Source organism: Oryctolagus cuniculus, chromosome 12 (assembly GCF_964237555.1).
Source record: "Oryctolagus cuniculus chromosome 12, mOryCun1.1, whole genome shotgun sequence".
In the NCBI taxonomy this organism is placed as follows: domain Eukaryota; kingdom Metazoa; phylum Chordata; class Mammalia; order Lagomorpha; family Leporidae; genus Oryctolagus; species Oryctolagus cuniculus.
In genome coordinates, this window is record NC_091443.1 from 79152306 (window position 1) to 79172551 (window position 20246).

The 20246-nt window shown below is 40.4% G+C and overlaps 1 protein-coding gene across 4 annotated transcripts in view; it reads right to left on the reverse strand.

Annotated features, from left to right (window-relative positions):
* The window catches only part of MNS1 (meiosis specific nuclear structural 1), a 229406-nt gene that overhangs the window by 35182 nt on the left and 173978 nt on the right, over positions 1 to 20246 (reverse strand). For all 4 annotated transcript variants that reach the window (XM_070054243.1, XM_070054244.1, XM_008268965.4 and 1 more), the window contains 2 exons: positions 13200 to 13327; positions 1010 to 1112 (listed from right to left, as the gene is read on the reverse strand). In XM_070054243.1, coding sequence (XP_069910344.1) covers positions 1010 to 1112; positions 13200 to 13327 — 231 coding nt within the window. The remainder of the gene's footprint in view (positions 1 to 1009; positions 1113 to 13199; positions 13328 to 20246) is intronic.

Below are 20246 nucleotides of genomic sequence, written 5' to 3' on the forward strand. Positions count from 1 at the left end.
AAGTACTAACAATTCTCTTAGCAGTCTGATTAAAATGTCCACAGCTCCTTTAAGTAACCTCAACTGCTAAGATAATGAAAACTCCAAACCATTGGAGCACATCATTATGTTCTACTTTATTTATGAAAGGGTAACACTACAGGCATAGGAAATAAATTTCCCCCACTTTCCCTACCACACCTGAGGTTATGACTGTTCACAACATGGTGCAGAACCCCTAGACAATTTCTGTACTAAGTGCACACGTACAATAGTAATAATGTATAATAATACCTGTATATAATACCTGTATTGCATTGCTCTGGTTAACTGTTTTGATACTCAACTCTAATTTTATATATATGTGAATGAATGTTTATGTTGACACATACAATACACGTGTACACATATATGCATTCCTATGTAACTACCTAATAATCAGAACTCAAGCAGTCTGCTTTCAAGTGTTAATTCAATAAACCCTATTTTATCTTTATAGCTGTAGCCTCTAGCATTATGTATATCTGAGACATACCAGCATCTAGTATGTCTGAGACTTCCTTTGTTCAAGAAAAAGCCTCGCCCTGAAGTTGGGAGCATGTGAGGAGTTAGAAAAGCTTATAAAGATATAGCAAATGAGCCAAAGATACTGCTTTTATAAAACAGTGAAATTTTATATACAAAATAGCTTACTTTCCAAAAACACTTAAAAATAAATTTAACAACAACCTAAAGTACATGCATCATGCTAACAATCTGTACTGAACTTGTCTGTCCAGGAACACTCAGTTACAAAGCACGCAGGATGCTGGCAGTTACTGAACAGGGCTTGCTCACTCGCAACGGAGGCCCGTGCCTCTGAAAGGCTCCACTATTCACCAGTTTCCTTCAGGGTCTGAAAAGTTTATGTGTGTTGGAGAAATGTAGCAGTGTCAATTCTTCAGATTGTAACAATTTAAAAAAACTGTCTTATTTTTTCTAAATGAAGCTAAAAACATAAAAATAACAGAATGACCAGACACATAATTACCATTTGCTCATATTTAATGGCATCCTTTTCAGCAATCTGAGCTGCCCTTTCTTTATTCATATAAGCTGCTTTTAATTTCTTCTCCAGTTCTCTGAGCTCAATACTGTTAAAAAAAAAAAAAAAGTAGTAGTTTAAATTTGAGGACTATAAAAGAATTAAGTTTCACAGAAAATTCAATGACCATACAATATATGTAGCTGGTATAATATTTAGAGCCAAAGGAGAGATAAGTTAATGCATTACATTTAATAGATGCCTTAGGGCATTAGGGTTTACCTTTTTGGGTTGAAAAAGACCTCTCTATACTACTAACACTCTGTTTCTCCTGTGCCAGCATCACACTATTTAACTACTGTGGAAGGTAAGTCTTCAGACCCTAGAGAAGACACTTCCAAGTTTGCTTTTCTTCCTAAAGACTGCTATAACCTCTTAGCACCAGCACAGGGGCTGCTGCCTATGATGTTGGCATCCCACATGGGCACCTGTCCACATCCTGACTGCTCCGCTTCCAATCAAGCTACCTAGTAATGTGCCTGGGAAAGCAGCAGAAGATGGCCCAAGTGCTTGGGGCCCTGCCACCTCCATGGGAGATGAAGATGAAGCTCCCAGCTCCCGGGTTCAAAGCCTAGCTTAGCCCGTTATCGTGGACATCTGAGGAGTGAGCCAGTGGATAGATCTCTGTGTCTCTCCCTCTCTTTATTTAAAATAAATAAACAGATCTCAAAAAAAAATCATCTTAGCTGTTCTTGGTACTCTGCGTTTCCATATATATTTCAGATTCATCTTGTTTAACATCACAATTAATAAAACTGATGGGAATTCTGATTCAAATGTACTGAATTCATAAATCAATTGGAGAGAACATCTTTGCAAAACTGAGTCTTCAATTCAATAAACATGGTATATCCTTCCAATTATTTCAGTTTTCAAAAAGTCTATCCCTAATGATTTTTTGTTTGGTTTTATGCCTTTTTATATCTTTCATTATTTTTATTAAACAGATTATCCTTTTTCAAATTTCATTTTCTAGTTAAAGTCGATTTACAGAAATAAAATTAGTTTATTTTTGACTTCATATCTAACACCACCGTTAAATTTTCTAATTCTTTTCCGATTTTTATGTATCTGTAGATTCTTTTGGGTTTTTTACATGCACAGTCATGTCACCTGTGAGCAATGAAATCTTGTATTCCTCGGCTGCCCATCCTCACACCTTTCTTCCATCTCTCTTCCTGGCCTTACTGCGCTGGTTCGGATATCCGACACGGAGACGGGCAGCAGCTGTCAGAGCAGGCATCCTTGTCTTCATGTCAGAGGGAAGCTGCGCAGCAGTTTGTCGCTGAATATGCTGTTTCTCTAAGTTCCCTGCTATTACTACGTCGCTAAACTTTTCACAAAATCACAGTGTGACGATTCACACCAACTGGTTTTTCCTACTGACATGATTTTGTTACTACAAGGAATTACATTTATTGGTTTTTAATGTTAAACCAACCATGTATTCCTGCGAAAAAACTGAATTTGATCAGGATGAATCATCTTTCTTAACATTGCATTTGATTTTGACTAATAGACTATTTTAGATTACAGCAGCTGAATTCATGAGAAAGATCATCTATAATTTTCTACCAATACTCTATTCAGAAACAGATCTAAAAAATAAATGGAGAAGCTCTCCTCCTTGTTCTGCTCTGTGGAACTATTAAGATTGGTATCACTTTTTACTGAATGTTTGTTAACATTCACCTAGCCTTGAAGTTTCTTTGTAGACAAGGTTTAAATTATAGAAGCATGATTTTTTCAAAGTTGTAGGATCATTAAAATTTCTATTTCTTCTTAGCCAGTTTGCTAAAATGTTATTTAGGAACTTATTTAAATTCTCCAATTAATTTGCCTAATATTGCTCACAGTATTCTGCTATCATCTACTAAATGTTCATACAGATCTAAAGTGATATCCCATCACCCACTCCTAAAATTGTCATTCTTCCTACTCTATCATATTATCCTTTTTTTTTTTTTTTTTTTGACAGGCAGAGTGGACAGTGAGAGAGAGAGACAGAGAGAAAGGTCTTCCTTTTGCCGTTGGTTCACCCTCCAATGGCCGCCGCGGCCGGCGCGCTGCGGCCGGCGCGCTGCAGCCGGCGCACCGCGCTGATCCGATGGCAGGAGCCAGGAGCCAGGTGCTTTTCCTGGTCTCCCATGGGGTGCAGGGCCCAAGCACCTGGGCCATCCTCCACTGCACTCCCGGGCCACAGCAGAGGGCTGACCTGGAAGAGGGGCAACCGGGACAGAATCCGGCGCCCCAACTGGGACTAGAACCCGGTGTGCCGGCGCCGCAAGGCGGAGGATTAGCCTAGTGAGCCGCGGCGCCGGCTCTATCATATTATCCTTTTAAAGGCACAATTCATGGATTTGTTTATTCTACTTTATATCACTCTATTTTATGTCTGTATTGTAACTTTCTCCTTAATACCTTTATTAGCCTTTTTCCTACATTCTTTTTCTAATCATTCCAGATGAGAATTTTCTAATAATTCTAGATGGAATCTTCTTTTCTAATATAATCATTTCACATTAAAAATTATCCCAAGGAATAGATTTAGTGACAACCCACAAGGTTTGGGATTTTTTTTAATCCTGTAACTTTTTTTATTGTGGTAATGTAACAAAAATTTGCCATTTAACCATGTTTAAGGCAAACTCCTGGTTTTCACAATGTTCTGTAGCCATCAACACTATTTCCAAAACTTTTTCATCAATACAAATACTTTCTCTGTTAAACAGTAACTTCTGGGGATGGCACTGTGGCATAGCACTTTAACACCCTGGCCTGAAGCACTGGCATCCCATATGGGCACCAGTTCAAGATCTGGCTGCTCCACTTCCGATCCAGCTCTCTGCTGTGGCCTGGGAAACGTAGTGAAAGATGGCTCAAGTCCTTGCACCCGCACGGGAGACCCGGAAGAGGCTCCTGGCTCCTGGCTTTGGATTGGCTTGGTTGCAGCCAATTGGGGAGTGAACCATCAGATGGAAGACCGTTCTCTCTATATATCTCTCCCTCCCTCTTAAAAAAAAAAAAAAAAAAAAGAGAGAGAGAGAGAAACACTAACTTCCCACTCCTCCTGCTCCCTAGCCCCTGGTAATTCCTAATTGAGGTTTTGCTTCTATGAATTTGCCTATTATGGATATTTCATGTAAGTAAAATTTGCTGTTTGTGTCTTTTAGGTCTGCTTTTATCTACTTAAAATGTTTTTTTAAGTCCATACGTTCATTTGTAAAAGAATGACATTCCACTGTATGTACAAGAGTGCTTCAAAAGGTTTACAGAAAATTGAAATAGAGATGATTTTAGTACCAAAATAGTTGAAATCCATGCAAGTTTTTCATTACTTCTATTTTTCATGAACTATTACAAAACCGATTTGCACAGGTTTCAAAATTTCTTGCACAGGCCAGCGCTGCAGCTCACTAGGCTAATCCTCCGCCTGCAGCACCACCACCCCAGGTTCTAGTCCCAGTCGGGATGCCGGTTCTGTTCCGGTTGCTCCTCTTCCAGTCCAGCTCTCTGCTGTGGCCCAGGAGTGCAGTGGAGGATGGCCCAAGTGCTTGGGCCCTACACCCACATGGGAGACCAGGAGAAGCACCTGGCTCCTGGCTTCGGATCCTTGCAGCGCGCTGGCTGTAGCGGCCATTTTGGGGGTGAACCAACGGAAGGAAAACCTTTCTCTCTCTCTCTCTCTCACTGTCTAACTCTGCCTGTCAAATAAAAAAAAAAAATCTTGTACCAAAATCTTCCATTAACTTTTTGAAGTACACTCATATATACCATATTTTGTTTATCCACTCACCTGTTAATACACACTCAGGTTGTTTCCAGCTCTTGGCTATTATATATAATGCTGCTTTGAACACTGTCATAAAAGCATCTACTGAGCCCAGATTCAATTATTTGGTATATAAGTCAGGGGGTGGAATTGCTGGGTCATATGGCAATTCTATTTTTAACATTTTCCACAGTGCCTGCATCACTTTACCTTCCCACCAGCAACCTAGGAAGACTCCAATTTCTCTACTTTCTTGCCAACCAATATTTTCCATTGTTTTTATTGCAATTAGGCCTATTAGGTATGAAATGGTATCTTGCTGTCGTTTTGACTTGTATTTCTCTCAAGACTAATGGCTTCTTTTTTTTTACAGGCAGAGTTAGATAGTGAGATAGTGAGAGAGAGAAAGAGAGAGAGACAGAGGCAGAGACAGAGAAACGTCTTCCTTTTTCCATTGGTACACCCCCCAAATGGCCACTACGGCCGGCGCTGCGCCGATCCAAAGCCAGGAGCCAGGTGCTTCCTCCAGGTGCCCAAGCACTTGGGCCATCTTCCACTGCCTTCCAGGACCACAGCAGAGAGCTGGACAGGAAAAGGAGCAACCGGGACAGAATCCGGCACCCCGACCAGGACTAGAACCCAGGGTGCCAGCGCCACAGGCAGAGGATTAGCCTAGTGAGCCACAGCGCCGTCTACGTTTTAGTGTGCTTTTTGCCCATTGCATTATCTTCTTTACAGAAACGCCTATTTAAGTGTGTTGCCCACTTTTAATTGGGTAGTTTTTTTGTTGTCAAATTGCAGGAGTTTTTTATATATTCTGGATGTTAAATCCTTATCAAAGACACAATTTTATGTTCTGGCCTGAGTAATGTCTGAGCTAAGTTAGTTCTTCATGTAGCCCCATGATAGGTTAAAACAGGACACAGTTTGTGAATGGCATATGCTCACTCTCTCCTCCTGACCAGGGACTGGGGCCCACAGGAGAAATATGGGCTACTGTCTTCAAGGTTGCCTCCAAATTGGGAGGGGCTGAGGTAATAGCAAGTAAAAACAACACAAAACTTCAATATCATCTTTAAGTTGCTTCATTCTGGGCTCTTTCTTGGTGACCATAAACTTTGAGTCCATCCCAAGTTCTTGCAAAGTTGGTTCTGTCCATTTCTGCTTGTTCTTTGATGTTTCTAGTAGGGACAAGGGGATGTTTCTGGTAGAGACAAGCAGAAAGGACAAGAGCTTGGAGCTGGCCACTCTGACATTTTGCTGAATCACACATTCCTGCAACTTTTTTCTGTGTGGTATTTTCATTATTCAGTTAAAATTCTAATTTTGATTACTTTTTAGTTCCAGGGTTACTGAGAAGTATATTTTAAAGTACCTAAACATACAAGTATTGTATAGTTTATTGTTGTTTTTTACTGATACCTAGTTTAATTCCACAACAGCTAGAGAACAACCTGTATATGAATTAAATCATTTGAAAACCTGTTGACACTTTTGGTCTGTGCAACATATTGCCTGTTTTTGCACAATGGTTTAAATATGTGTATAATAACAACTATGTAAGTGAGTCTAGGTCTATGAGCATAGTGTTTTCTATCTGTCCTTCCTAGTCCATGCTTTCTTTTCCCTCTTTTTTGCTTGTGTTGGGGGTCCCCAAGACCATCCCCGGTTAGATGACTCATGAGGAAGACTTGTAGGACTCAGTTTATAGTCAGTCTTATGGCTCTAATTTATTATAATGCAAGGACACAGAGCAAAATTGGCAAATAAGAAAGGCAAAGCAGGTGCAATCCAGACAGAATTTGGTATACACTTTCACTCTCTAAAACATAAACCATACTACTGGTTTTCACAGTTTGGGCACAAGTGAGTCATTTTATCAAACAGGGTGATGGGAACCTTCTCAAAATCCAAATTTCTAGAAGCCAGCCAAGGACCAAACTTGTAAGCAGGACTTTCTGAAGACAGCAGCCTAAAGCTGGTTAACTGTTTTCTGCTCAGCTTCTTTTTGGACTTATCATTTCCTAGTATCACCTCCTCTATTAATTTGTTAGAAATTCTTTTCCAAATTTTTATTATTCTGATTACAGAATATTTCTTTGTTTCAAGTCTAATCAAAGATGTCCATTACTATTTACTAGATAATAAAAATTTCTTGACCATTTTAACTCATTTATTTAATTACTTTCATTTAATTAATTTCAACTTTGTTAAATTTCTAATACTTTACATATTTTAAATCCCAGAAGACATTATAATAAATGCTTGATACATTCAAGTTTCACTAACTTATTACACATTTACCTTCTGCATTTCTAAAAGTAAGCTTCAGATCATTTTACCTCTCCTGTGAGAACTCTATGATTTTCTTTAGTGAAAGATTACTGCTGCTCAATCTACTCTTGACTGAAAATATTATTTTATGCCTCTTTTTTTTTAAATCCATCCGATCTCCTTTCTTTATGAATTAACAACCTAACTATCAAGCTAGAACATAATTGTACTGGCATCAGAAAGGAACTGGTAACAGTACTAATAAGGGAAAATTGTCTGTCTCTTCTGAATTAAACACAAATTACAGGAATGGGCGTTTTGCCTACTGGAAGGACACTGGTTAGACATTCATGTCTCACACTGGAGAACTTGGGTTTTATCCAAGCAGCTCCAGCTCCTGATGACAGCTTCCTGCTAATGCAGACCCTGGGAGGCAGCAGTTTATGGCTTAAATGGATTCTTGCCACTCACATGCGAAATCTGCATTTGGTTCCTGTCTGATGGCTATCACCCAGCCCAGTCACGGACACTTTGGCATTTGGAATGTAAACAAGCAGATAGGAGCACGCACTTGCTCTCTCTCTCTCTTCTTCTTCCTTCTAAAATAAATAATTTTTAAAGTATACATTACAGGAGCTGGTGCCGCGACACAGTGGGTTAAGTTGCAGCCTGCAATGCCGGCATCCCACATGGATGCTTTGAACTTCTCATCTGTATCTTTCTATCCTTTGATCTCTCTATATTTTATTCTGGATATTCCCCACTAAGCTGCTTAAAATTATAACTTCATCCACACCTGTCTAATAAAATCTAATCAAATTCTGCATTTCTGAATTAAAACACATGAGGTACTTCAAAATGTTCATGGAAAATGTGTATTACAAAAACTGCCACAGAACAATTTTTTTTTTTTTAAGATTTACTTATTTATTTGAAAGGCAAGGTTTCAAAGAGAGGGAAAGACAGAGATCTTCCATCTACTGGTTCACTCCCCAAATGGCCCCAATGGTGACAGCTGGGCCAGTTTGAAGTCAGGAGAGTTAGAGCTTCTTCCAGGTCTCCCCTGTGGGTGCAGGGGCCCAAGAACTTAGACAATCCTCCACCACTTTTCCCAGACCATTAGCAGGGAACTGGACTGGAAGTGGAGCAGCCAGGAAATGAACTGGCACCCATGTGGGATGCTGGCACTGCAGACTGCAGCTTTACCCGCTATGCCACAGCGCCAGACCCTACATATGGATTTCAAAAATGTCTCACACCCAACTATACTTATCTTTTATTCTATTTTTCAGCAAACTTTTTGAATACCCCTGTGTATAAAAGACACAAATCCTACACGTACAGTGTGCAGAATGCTGCTGACCACACTGTCGTGTACTTATCAGCCAAGCTGTACTTTGTTTAACTCTCAGCCATGCTTTTTTTTTAAAAAAAAAAAAAGATTTTTTTGTTTGAAAGACAGAGTTACAAAGAGAGGTAGAGACAGAGACAGAGACAGAGACAGAGACAGAGAGAGAGAGGTCTTCCATCTGCTGGTTCACTCCCTAGATGGCTGCAGTGGCCAGAGTTGGGCTTGTCCGAAGCCAAGAGCCAGGAGCTTCTTTTGGGTCTCCCTCACAGGTGCAGGGGCCCAAGGACTTGGGCCATCTTCTACTGCTTTCCCAGGCCATAGCAGAGAGCTGGATCAGAAGTGGAGCAGCCGGGCCTTGAACCAGGGCTCATATGGGAATCCGGCACTTCAGGCCAGGGTGTTTACCCGCTGTGCCACAGATTTTTATTTATTTGTTTGACAGGTAGAGTTACAGACAGTGAGAGAGACATACAGAGAAAAAGGTCTTCCTTCCATTGGTCACTCCCCAAATGGCCACACTGCCGGAGCTACACCAATCTGAAGCCAGGAGCCAGGTGCTTCCTCCTGGTCTCCCACGCGGGGGCAGGGCCCAAGCACTTGGGCAATCCTCCACTGCCTTCTCGGGCCACAGCAGAGAGCTGGACTGGAAGAAGAGTATCCAGGGCTAGAACCCAGTACCCATATGGGATGCCGGCACCGCAGGTGGAGGATTAACCTAGTGCGCCACCTCGCTGGCCCCCCAGCCATGCTTTTTAATCAGCAGAAACTTCCAGAAGAAATGCAGCTACAAGTGCCAGGCTCACTTCCCCTCCCAGACTTTATTTTTAATAATTTCTCCAGACTCTGTTCTCAGAAGGAACATTTGTATAAATCAGCTAGCCTGGTGGAAAGCTATCTTATTTAATTACAAAAAGACATAATGAAATATTTATTTCATATATAAGAGCTCATTAAATGGGGTGTTTCAACTTCAGATGATATAAAACAATGAGTAACAGCTAATAATGACTGGAGAATACAAATCCAAAAAGAAATATATATATATATATATATATATATAGTTAATAATATCGATAGAATAAAATGCAGATAGCAGCAATAATTTTAATTTTCTTCTAAGAAATTTCTTAGAGAATTTGATTAACATTGTCAACCCAGAAAAATGTACATGGGTACATTTGTCAAACATATAATTTAATGCCTCAAAACGCCCAAAGTTCACCATAATTTCTACAGAAGTCCTATTCAATTAGGATAAAATGTAACTATCAAAGTAAATTTCCAACATATTCAGCTAGGAAAGTATAAGATGGGCATTTAGTTGGTCCTTTTTTAAAAAAAATTTATCTCTTTGGTTTTTTTTTTAATATTTTATTTGATTTTATTGACAGGTAGAGTTACAGTGAGAGAGAGAGACAGAAAGGTCTTCCATCCACTGGTTCACTCCCCAAATGGCAGCAAAGGCTGGAGCCTTTGCTCCAGGGAAACCCGGGTTTCCCACACGGGTGCAGGGGCCCAAGGACTTGGGCCATCTTCTACTGCTTTCCCAGGCCACAGCAGAGAGCTGGATTGGAAGAAGAGCAGCCAGGAGTAGAACCGGCGCCCATATGGGATTATGGCGCCACAAGCGGAGGATTAACCTACTGCACCACAGTGCCGGCCCCTATCTATATGTTTAAAAGAATGACCGAGAGGGAGACACATACACAGATACACAGACATACACACACACACACATGTATCTTCCATCTTCCACTTCATTCCCCAAATGCCTGAATGCCAGGGATGGGCCAGGTTAAAGTTAGAAGCCAGTAGTCTAACCCCACGTTGCCACAACACTGAACCTGGTCATGGGTTTTTATCAACAGGGTAGCATGGTTGCACCTAAAAAATAATTTGAAGGGCCAGCATTGTGGTACAGCAGGTTAAGCAGCTGCCTGCTGTGCTGTCATCCCATATTAAAGCACCAGTTTGAGTCCACGTTGAGTCCATAACTTTTTTTTTTTTTTTTTTTTTAGACAGGCAGAGTTAGACAGTGGGAGAAAGAGAGACAGAGAGAAAGGTTTTCCTTCCGTTGGTTCACCCCCCAAATGGCTGCTATAGCAGGTGTGCTGCGCTGATCCGAAGCCAGGAGCCAGGTGCCTCCTCCTAGTCTCCCTTGCGGGTGCAGGGCCCAAGCACTTGGGCCATCCTCCACTGCCTTCCCGGGCCATAGCAGAGAGCTGGACTGGAAGAGGAGCAACCCGGAAAGAACTGGTGCCCCAACTGGGACTAGAACCGGGGTGCCGGTGCCTCAGGAGGAAGATTAGCCTAGTGAGGCAGAAGATAATGACCCAAATGCTTGGGGCCCTGCCTCTCATGTGGGAGACCAGGATGGAGTTCCTGCCTCCTGGCTTCACCTTGGCCCAGCTTTGGCTGTTCAAATGTGGTCATTTGAAGAATGAATGAGTGAGTGGAAGGTCTCCCCATCTCTGTCTCTCACCCTGATTTTCAAATAAACAACAAATTAATTTTAAAAATAAATCAAAGGAAAGGTAATTTTATCTTAGGCAGCATTAAGAAATATATTCCAAGGGTGGGATTTGATGCAATGTTTAAGTCACTGCTTGGGACAGCTGCATCCATTCTGGAATGCCTGGCTAGAATCCCAGCTACTCCACCTCCAATCCAGTTTGCTAAGAATGCATGCCCTGGGGCCGGCGCTGTAGTGCAGTGGATTAAACTACTGGCCTGCAGTGCTGGCATCCCATATGGGCACCAGTTTGAGTTTGGGCTGATCCACTTCCAATCCAGCTCTCTGCTATTGCCTACGAAAGAAGCAGAAGACGGCCCAAGTCCTTGGGTCCATGGGAGACCTGGAAGAAGCTCCTGGCTTCGGATTGGCTCACTCTGGCCATTGTGGCCATTTAGGGAGTGAAGCAGCAGATGGAAGACCCCTCTCTCTCTCTCTTTTTCTCTCTGTCTCTACCTCTCTCTAACTCTGTCTTTCAAATAAATAAAATAAATCTAAAATCTAAAAAAAAAAAAAAAAAAAAAGGAATGCACACTTTAGGAAGCAGCAGAAGATGGCTCAAGGCTGTGTCTCTGCCACCCACATGGGAGATCCACATGGAGCTTCAGACCCTTGGCTTTGGCCTGGCCCAGCCTTAGCTATTTCAGGAAGATCTCTGTCTCTTTCTCTCTGCTTTTCAAACAAATAAAACTAAAAATAAATATAAATGTAAAAATATAAAATGTATTTTATATAAAAGTATTTTGTACAAAGACAAAAATTTTAAATTAAAAATAAGCATATTCTAGAACAATATTATTAATCCTTCCATTTGAGATATCTTCCAGGAGTATTATACATAATACTTAATATTTTGTTAAAGAACAACAACAATCTAAGCAGCATGTAAAGAAGAAACCAGGGGCCGGCACCGTGACTCACTAGGCTAATCCTCCACCTGTGACGCCAGTACCCTGGGTTCTAGTCCCGGTTGGGGCACCGGTTCTGTTCCGGTTGCTCCTCTTCCAGGCCAGCTCTCTGCAGTGGCCCGGGAGTGCAGTGGAGGATGGCCCAGGTCCTTGGGCCCTGCACCCGCATGGGAGACCAGGAGAAGCACCTGGCTCCTGGCTCCGGATCGGCACAGCGTGCCAGCGCAACTTGCCGGCTGTAGCGGCCACTTGGGGGGTGAACCAATGGAAAAGGAAGACCTTTCTCTCTGTCTGTCTCTCTCTCTCCCACTGTCTGTCTCTGCCTGTCCAAAAAAAAAAAAAAAAAAAGAAGAAGAAGAAGAAGAAGAAGAAGAAACCAGGATGGTAAGCTAGAAGCTGTTTTGTATAAGAAACAAACGATATTTAACTTACAGAAGAAAGCACATAGTGGGTTTTTAGTTAGGAAAGGATGTCCTAAAGAAAACAAATGCATGGAAGCTACAGAGAAATTAATTTTAAATCAATGTAGGGAAACAGTTTAAAGTTAGGGCTCAACAACAACAAAAAAGCCCCACTGGAGTTACTACAAGGGTGGAAACACAGGCTGAACAGGCACTTTCCATCAACGGTGTTGGAAGTTTATGTAGGAAATGAAATTAAATTAATTTTGCCCTAGGCTGGTGCCGTGGCTCAATAGGCTAATCCTCGGCCTGCTGCGCTGGCACCCCAGGTTCTAGTCCCAGTCAGGGCGCCGGGTTCTGTCCCGGTTACCCCTCTTCCAGGCCAGCTCTCTGCTGTGGCCCGGGAGTGCAGTGGAGGATGGCCCAAGTGCTTGGCCCCTGTACCCGCATGGCAGACAGGGAAGAGGCACCTGGCTCCTGGCTTCGGATCAGCACAGCGCGCTGGCCGCAACGCGCCGGCCATAGCAGCCACTTGCGGGGGTGAACCAACAGAAAAAGGAAGACCTTTCTCTCTGTCTCTCTCTCTCTCTCTCTCTCTCACTAACTCTGCCTGTTTAAAAAAAAAATTAATTTTGCCCTAAAGTGTCTCTTAAGACTAAGATTCCATTAAGATTTCTTTTTTTTTTAAAGAGGTCATTTAAAAATAAGTGTTTAAAGGAAAGAAGGGGGGTTATTGATACTTATTTATTACTAACACATTTATAAATACAGTTCTTTTCAAAGCAATAATTATTTCCAGGGAAAATATTAACCAAATGTAATAATATAAACAAAGAAAGTTCACTTTCAGGAGCTAAGAATTACATAAAAGTTTAAAGATATAAAATAAGTCAGTGAACCCTACAGAATCCAACACACCTGTTTTCTCTTACTTGTTGCCTCATCTTCTCATCCTTTAGACTTTCATGTTTTAGTTTTGCCAATTCTGTAGCCAACTTTTCTTCTTGTTCAAGCTGGAGTTTCCTCAATCTCTTGTTTTCTTCTGCCTAAACAAACAAAATAACTTCATTGATTCTCCAGAGTCAATTTTTTTCATGAAGGATGAATTTACTTGTTGAAGTTACTTGATGGCTCAAGTAACTGGATTTCTTCCCCACACGCAGGAGACTTGGATTACACTTCCTGTTCCTGGCTTCGGCCACTGCCCAGCTCTGCCCAGTGTGGGCATTTGGACAGTGGATGGAAGCTTGCTTGTTCTCTGTCCCTACCCCCACTTTCCCTCCCTAATAAACAAATATTTAAAATAAAAAATATAATTATTTCAATAAGTATTTCTTCAAACATTATATCCTGGAAATTTTCAAATATCATCAATAGTAAGAAGAATATCAAAATATACCCACTAGTACCCATATTTTCAAAAATTATCAACATTTTCTCAATCTTTTTTCTCTAGAGTCTATACTATTCTTTTTTCCTTGTTCTCTTTCTGCAAGGCTATTTTAAAGCAAACTTTAGATATCATGTATCATGTAAATAACTCAGTATGGATCTCTACCTGATAAAAATTTATTATTAAACAACCACACCATTAATACTTCTAGATAAATTAACAGTAACTCCTTAGTAATGTCTATATGTCAACTTTCCCCAATGTCTCAAAGATTTTTTTTTTTCCTAGTTGGTCTGTTCAAATCAAAACCAAACAAGGTCTACATAGTGCATCTGGTTATTTTTCTTAGTTCTCTTTTATATTGTTTTCTGTAAGAGTCACCTCTATACACACACATTTTTCTCCCCCAAGCTATTGATCTGTTGTAGAAATAGAAATTATCCCATATACCACAGTAGACTGATTGTTTCCTCAAGATACAATTTACATTGTTTCTTATGTATTTCCTGTAAAATGATAGACAGATCTAGAGGCCTCACTAGGTTCTGTATTTAACAACAAATATATATATGAGAAGATGTTCAACATCATTAGCTATCAGGAAATGCAATTTAAAAATCACAAGATGGAGTCTAAGACGACTGAATAGGAAAAAGATATGCTGCTTTTGAACAGGGGAAAACAGAAAAAAAAAGGAGGAAGTGCATCCGAGGGGAAGAGCTGGAGAGAAGCTTGCAGTGGAAATTCTACAGAAGGAAGAGGGACACCGTGGAGCAGCATGGGAGGTGTGGATGCGCAGCAGTGAGTGTGGACACCACACACGAGCCCCGCAGCCGGGAGCCACAGGATACACCAGCTTTGGAGGTGAGGTGAGAGCCGGCTGCAGCAGCCTGTGCCACTGCCGATGGTGCCTGAGAGAGAGCCTTGCAGACCACACTGTCTCTGGATCCAGCCTGGAGCCCTAGTGGGAAGCAGGGTAGCCACTTAATCCAGTGAAATAAAAGCACACTTCTTTCTCCCCATCCCCCGACTAGGGCACCTGGCAACTGGCCGGAGAAGGCACCATTCTGACACCAGTAGAGGCTGTGGCAGCTCCTGTGTATGCTTGTGACCAAGGGATTTTACCAGAGGGAAAAATCCACATTCCCCGCAGGCTTTAAGTCTGGCTGGGAGGGTTGACGGGGCTGGGCACCAACATGGGACTGTGAGGTGCACCCATCCTCTCAACATATCACAGGCTTCATCGCTCCAAATGCCAAGGTGGAGCACCCACAGGCAGCTGGCTCTGGAAACATCTCTCTCTCTGTGGACAGGGCAGGCTCACAGGGCAGGCTTGCAGGGAGGACTGGATCTTTGCACCACACGACTACGGGAGCCTTGCATGCTGTCACTGTGGGAGTTCTGTGACTGCATGATAGGGTGCAGGGTACAGCTGGGTCTCTGGGCAATTATTATGTCTGGTGTCAGAGGCAGAGTTCCTAGATGACCCAGAGTGAAGACCACATAGATCCTTTGTGCAGTTTCATGTACTAGCATGGATAGGGTTTGTACCCACTGTGGGCTAACTATGGTCACTGAAGTTGTGATTATGCCAACAAGCATGTTCATTCTGTACCCTTGCTGACAATACAGGAGATCCACGACGCCCAACTTGGATGTCACCCTGGATTCTCGTCCCATCCTGGAGCACTGACCAGAGTTTGATGGCCACACACAGCACACATCTATGGGTATTCACTGAAAGAGCAGACACTCCACTAAGCCACAGAAGCCTAGTTCTAAGATAAAAACCATCAGAGAAGAAAACCAACAAGCATTTCCACAAATGCCTAAAACTAAATGCAGAAATTAAAGAAACAAGAATACGGAAGACAACGTGATTTCCTCAAGGACCACAACATTTACTTCACAATTAGAATGTGAAGACAAAGGGATGAGGAAATACCTGAAAAGGAATTCAAAAGATTGGTCATAGGATTACTCAGAAGCAATGAGAAGTAAATTTACAAATTAAAGAAATCCATACATAATATTGAAGAAAAATTTTCCCATGAAATTGAGATTTTTGAAGAAAAATCAAACTGAAATATCAGAAATGAAGAATTCAACATGTTAAATAAAAAATATGGTGGAAAGCCTTAACAACAGACTTGGTGAGGCAGAAGAAAGACTATTTGGGCTAGAAGACAAATCTTTAGAAGTATCTCAGACCAAAAAAAAAAAAAAAATTAGAAAAAAGGAAACACAGACCTCCAACACAATAATAATCAGGGCCTTCAACACCCCACTTCCATCAATGGACAGATCAACTAAACAAACAAACAAAAAATCAACAAAGAAATAACAGAACTAATCGACACCATGGACCAAAAGGACCTAACTGATATCTACAGAATCTTTCATCCCAGACTTGAAGAATACACATTCTTCTTATCAGTGCATGGAACTGTCTCTAGGATAGAACACATGCTAGCCCATAAAACAAGTCTTAGCAAATTCAAAAAAAATCAAAATCATACCACACATCTTTTCTGACCATAATGGAATGTAGCTGGAAATCAACAATTTAAGAATCTCTAGAAAATATGTAAATACATGGAGAATGAACAACACACTCCTGAATACAGAGTGGGTCACAGAAAAAAGGGAAATGAAAAAGTTCCTGGAAACAAATCAAGATGACAATATAACATATCAAAATGTATAGGATACAGCCCAAGCAGTGTTAAGAGGAAATTTTATAACAATTGGTGCCTACATCAAGAAATTGGAAGGCATCAAATAAATGAGCTATCAGTGCACCTCGAGGACCTAGAAAAACAACAAGCCAAACTCAAAAGAAAGAAATAATTAAAATTAGAGAATAAACAAAATTGAAACAAAAAAAAAATCAGTGAAATGAAGAGCTGTTTTTTAAAAAAAATAAAATTGATACACGATTGGCCCAACTAACCAACAACAAAATAAAAGAGGAGACAAATTAATAAAATCATCAATGAAAAAGGAGATGTAACACATACCACAGAAGTAAAAAGAATCATCAAGGAGGCTGGTGCTGTGGAAGTAGCAGGTGAAGCTGTGGCCTGCAGTGCCGGCATCGCATATGGGCACTGGTTTGAATCCCTTCCGATCCACTTCCATTCCAGCTCTCAGCTCTGGCCTGGGAAAGCAGTGGAAGATGGCCCAAGACTTTAGGTCCCTGGACCTGCATTGGAGACCAAGAAGAAGCTCCTGGCTCCTGGCTTCGGATAAGCCCAGCTCTGACCATTGCAGCCATTTGGGGAATAAACCAGTGGATGGAAACGTGTCACTTGCTCTCTCTTTCTCTCTCTGCCTCTCTGTAACTCTTCCTTTCAAATAAGTAAATAAATATTTTTTAAAAAATCATTAGGAACTACTACAAACAGCTATATACCAACAAATTGGAAAATCTAGAAGAAATGGATTCCTGGACACATATAATCTACTAAAATTGAGTCATGATTCACAGAAAACCTAAATTGACCAATGACCAAGATGGAGATTCAATCAATAATATAGACCCTTCCAACAAAGAAAACCCCAGGACTGGATGGCCTCACTGCTGAATTCTATGAGACTTTTAAAGAAGAACTCATTCAAATTCTTCTCAATCTATTCAAAACAACTTAAACAGAGGGAATCCTCCCAAATTCCTTCTATGAGGCCAGCATCACCTTAATTCCAAATCAGAAAAAGGTACAGCAAAGAACAGAACTATAGCCCAACATCCCTGATGAACACAGATGCAAAAATCCTCAACAAAATACTAGCTAATCTAATCCAACAGCACATCAGAATGATCATTCACAGCAAAGTGGGATTTAATTCTGGTATGCAAGGATGGTTCAACACACACAAATCAATGTGATACATCACATTAACAAACTGAAGAATAAAAAATATATGATTATTTCAATAGATGCAGAGAAAGCATTTGATAAAATACAGCATTCTTTCATAATAAAGATTTTAAGAAAATTGGGTATAGAAGGCACATTCCTCAACACAATAAAGGCAATTTATAACAAATCCACAATCAGTATCATACTGAATGGAGAAAAAGTTGGAAGCACTTCCACTAAGAACCAATTTCCAGAACCAGACTAGGATGCCCACTTTCACCATTGCTATTCAAGATAGTCCTGGAAGTTCTAGCCAGAACTATCAGGTAAGAAAAAGAAATCAAAGAGATAAATTGAAAGGAGGAAGTCAAATTATCCCTGTTCACAGAAGACATTATTCTATATATAGGGGAACCAAAAGACTCCACTAAGAGAATATTGGAACTCATAAGAGTTTGGTAAAGTTTTAGAATATAAAATTAACACACAAAAATCATAGTGTGTATACATGAACAATGCCATGGCCGAGAAAGAACTTGTATCATCAGTCTCATTCATAACAGCTATAAAAAATTGAATGCCTTGGAATAAATTTAACCAAGGAGGTGAAAAATAACTATGATGAAAATTACAAAACACAGGGCCAGTGCTGTGGCTTAGTGGGTAAAGACGCCACCTGCCTGCATTGCCAGCATCCCATATGGGCACCAGTTCAAAACCTGGCTGCTTCTCTTCCAATCCAGCTCTCTGCAATGGCCTGGGAAAGCAGTGGAAAGCCCCTGAACCCATGTAGGAGACCCAGAAGAAGCTTCTGGCTCCTGGCTTTAGATCAGCCCAGCTCCAGCCGTGGCAGCTATTTAGGGAGTGAACCAATGGATGGAAGACCTCTCTTTCTTTCTACCTCTGCCTCTGCCTCGGGCTCTCTATAAATTGGCCTTTCAGTAAATAAATATATCTTAAAAAAAAAAAAAAAACTAGAAAACACTAAAGAAATCAAGATACAACAAATGGAAAAATCTTTCAAGTTTGTGAATTGAAAAATTAATATCATCAAAATTTCCATACTATTGAAAGCAATTTACAAATTCAATGTGATTGATAATAAAATTCATATGGAAACACAAGAGATCCATGAACAGCTAAAGCAATCTTAAACAACAAAAACAAAGCAAAAGGCATCACAATACCAGATTTCAAGACATACTACAGGGTAGTTATAATCAAAGCATCCTGGTACTGGCACAAAAATAGATTCATAGACCAATACTACAGAATAGAAACTCCAAAAATTAATCCACATATCTACAACTAATCTTTGACACAGGACCTAAAATCAATCCCTGGAGCAAGGACAGTGTCTTCAACAAACGGTGCTAGGAAAACTGGATCTCTACATGCAGAAGTATGCAGTACTTTAACCTTACACAAAAACTCAAAATGGATCAAAGAGCTAAATCTATGACCTGATACCACCAAATTACTAGAGGAGAACACTGGAGAAACTCTGCAAGAAATTGGCACAAAGAGTTCTAGGAAAAGACTCCAGAGGCACATACAATCAAAGCCAAAATTGACAGATGGGATTACATCAAACTGAGAAGCGTGAGTACGGCAAAGGAAACACTCAGCAATGAGAAGAGGCAACTGATAGAATGGGAAAAAATATTTGCAAACCATGCAACTGACAAAGGATTAATATTCAGATATCTGCAAAGAGCTCAAGAAACTCAACAACAACAAAACAACTAATCCAGTTAAGAAATGTGCAAAGGACTTCAACAGGCATTTTTCAAAAGAGGACATTCAAATGGCCGATAGACAAATGAAAAAAATGCTCAGGACCACTAGCCATCAGAGAAATGCAAATGAAGACTACAATGAGGTTTCACCTCACCCCAGTTAGAATGGCTCTCATACAGAAATCAACAAACAATAAATGCTGGCAAGGATGTGGGGAAAAGGGGATCCTAATGCACTGTTGGTAGGAATGTAAACTACTACAGCCACTATGGAAGACAGTATGGAGAAAGCTGAAAATAGATTTAACACATAATATAGCAATCCCATTCCTGGGAATTTACCCAAATGAAATGTAATCATCATATGAGTTATGTGTAACCCCCTACCATTATTACAGCTCAATTCACAATATCTAAGATATGGAATCAACCCAGATGTCCATCAGCTAATGATTGGATAAACTGTGGTGTATATATCTAGTGTGCAATACTATTCAGCCGTAAAAAGGAATGAAATCCTATCATTTGCAACAATACAGATGCAACTGGAAATCATTATAATTAGTGAAATAAGCTAGTCTCAAAAAGACAATTACCATATGTTTTTCCTGATCTGTGGTAATAGAATGCAAAGAAATGTAATGTATATTAGTGAAAATGACATGTTTAGATTCCATGATTGTTTACAGTCCTTGTCTCATTGTTGAAGAACAATGTTTTTTCCTTCTTACTATTTGTTAAACTCTTTACTTAGTGTAGGATTAATCTTACGAGTATAAAATAGACTGAGAGTAGATCATTGTAAAAATTAAAGGAAGGAATGAGAGAGGATGGAAGAGAGGGGATGGAAGTGTGGGTGGGAGGAAAAGTAGGGTAGAAAATATTACTATGCTCCTAAATCTGGATATATGAAATACTTATATTCACCTTAAAAATAAATATTAAAAATTAAATAAACAAATAAAAGAAA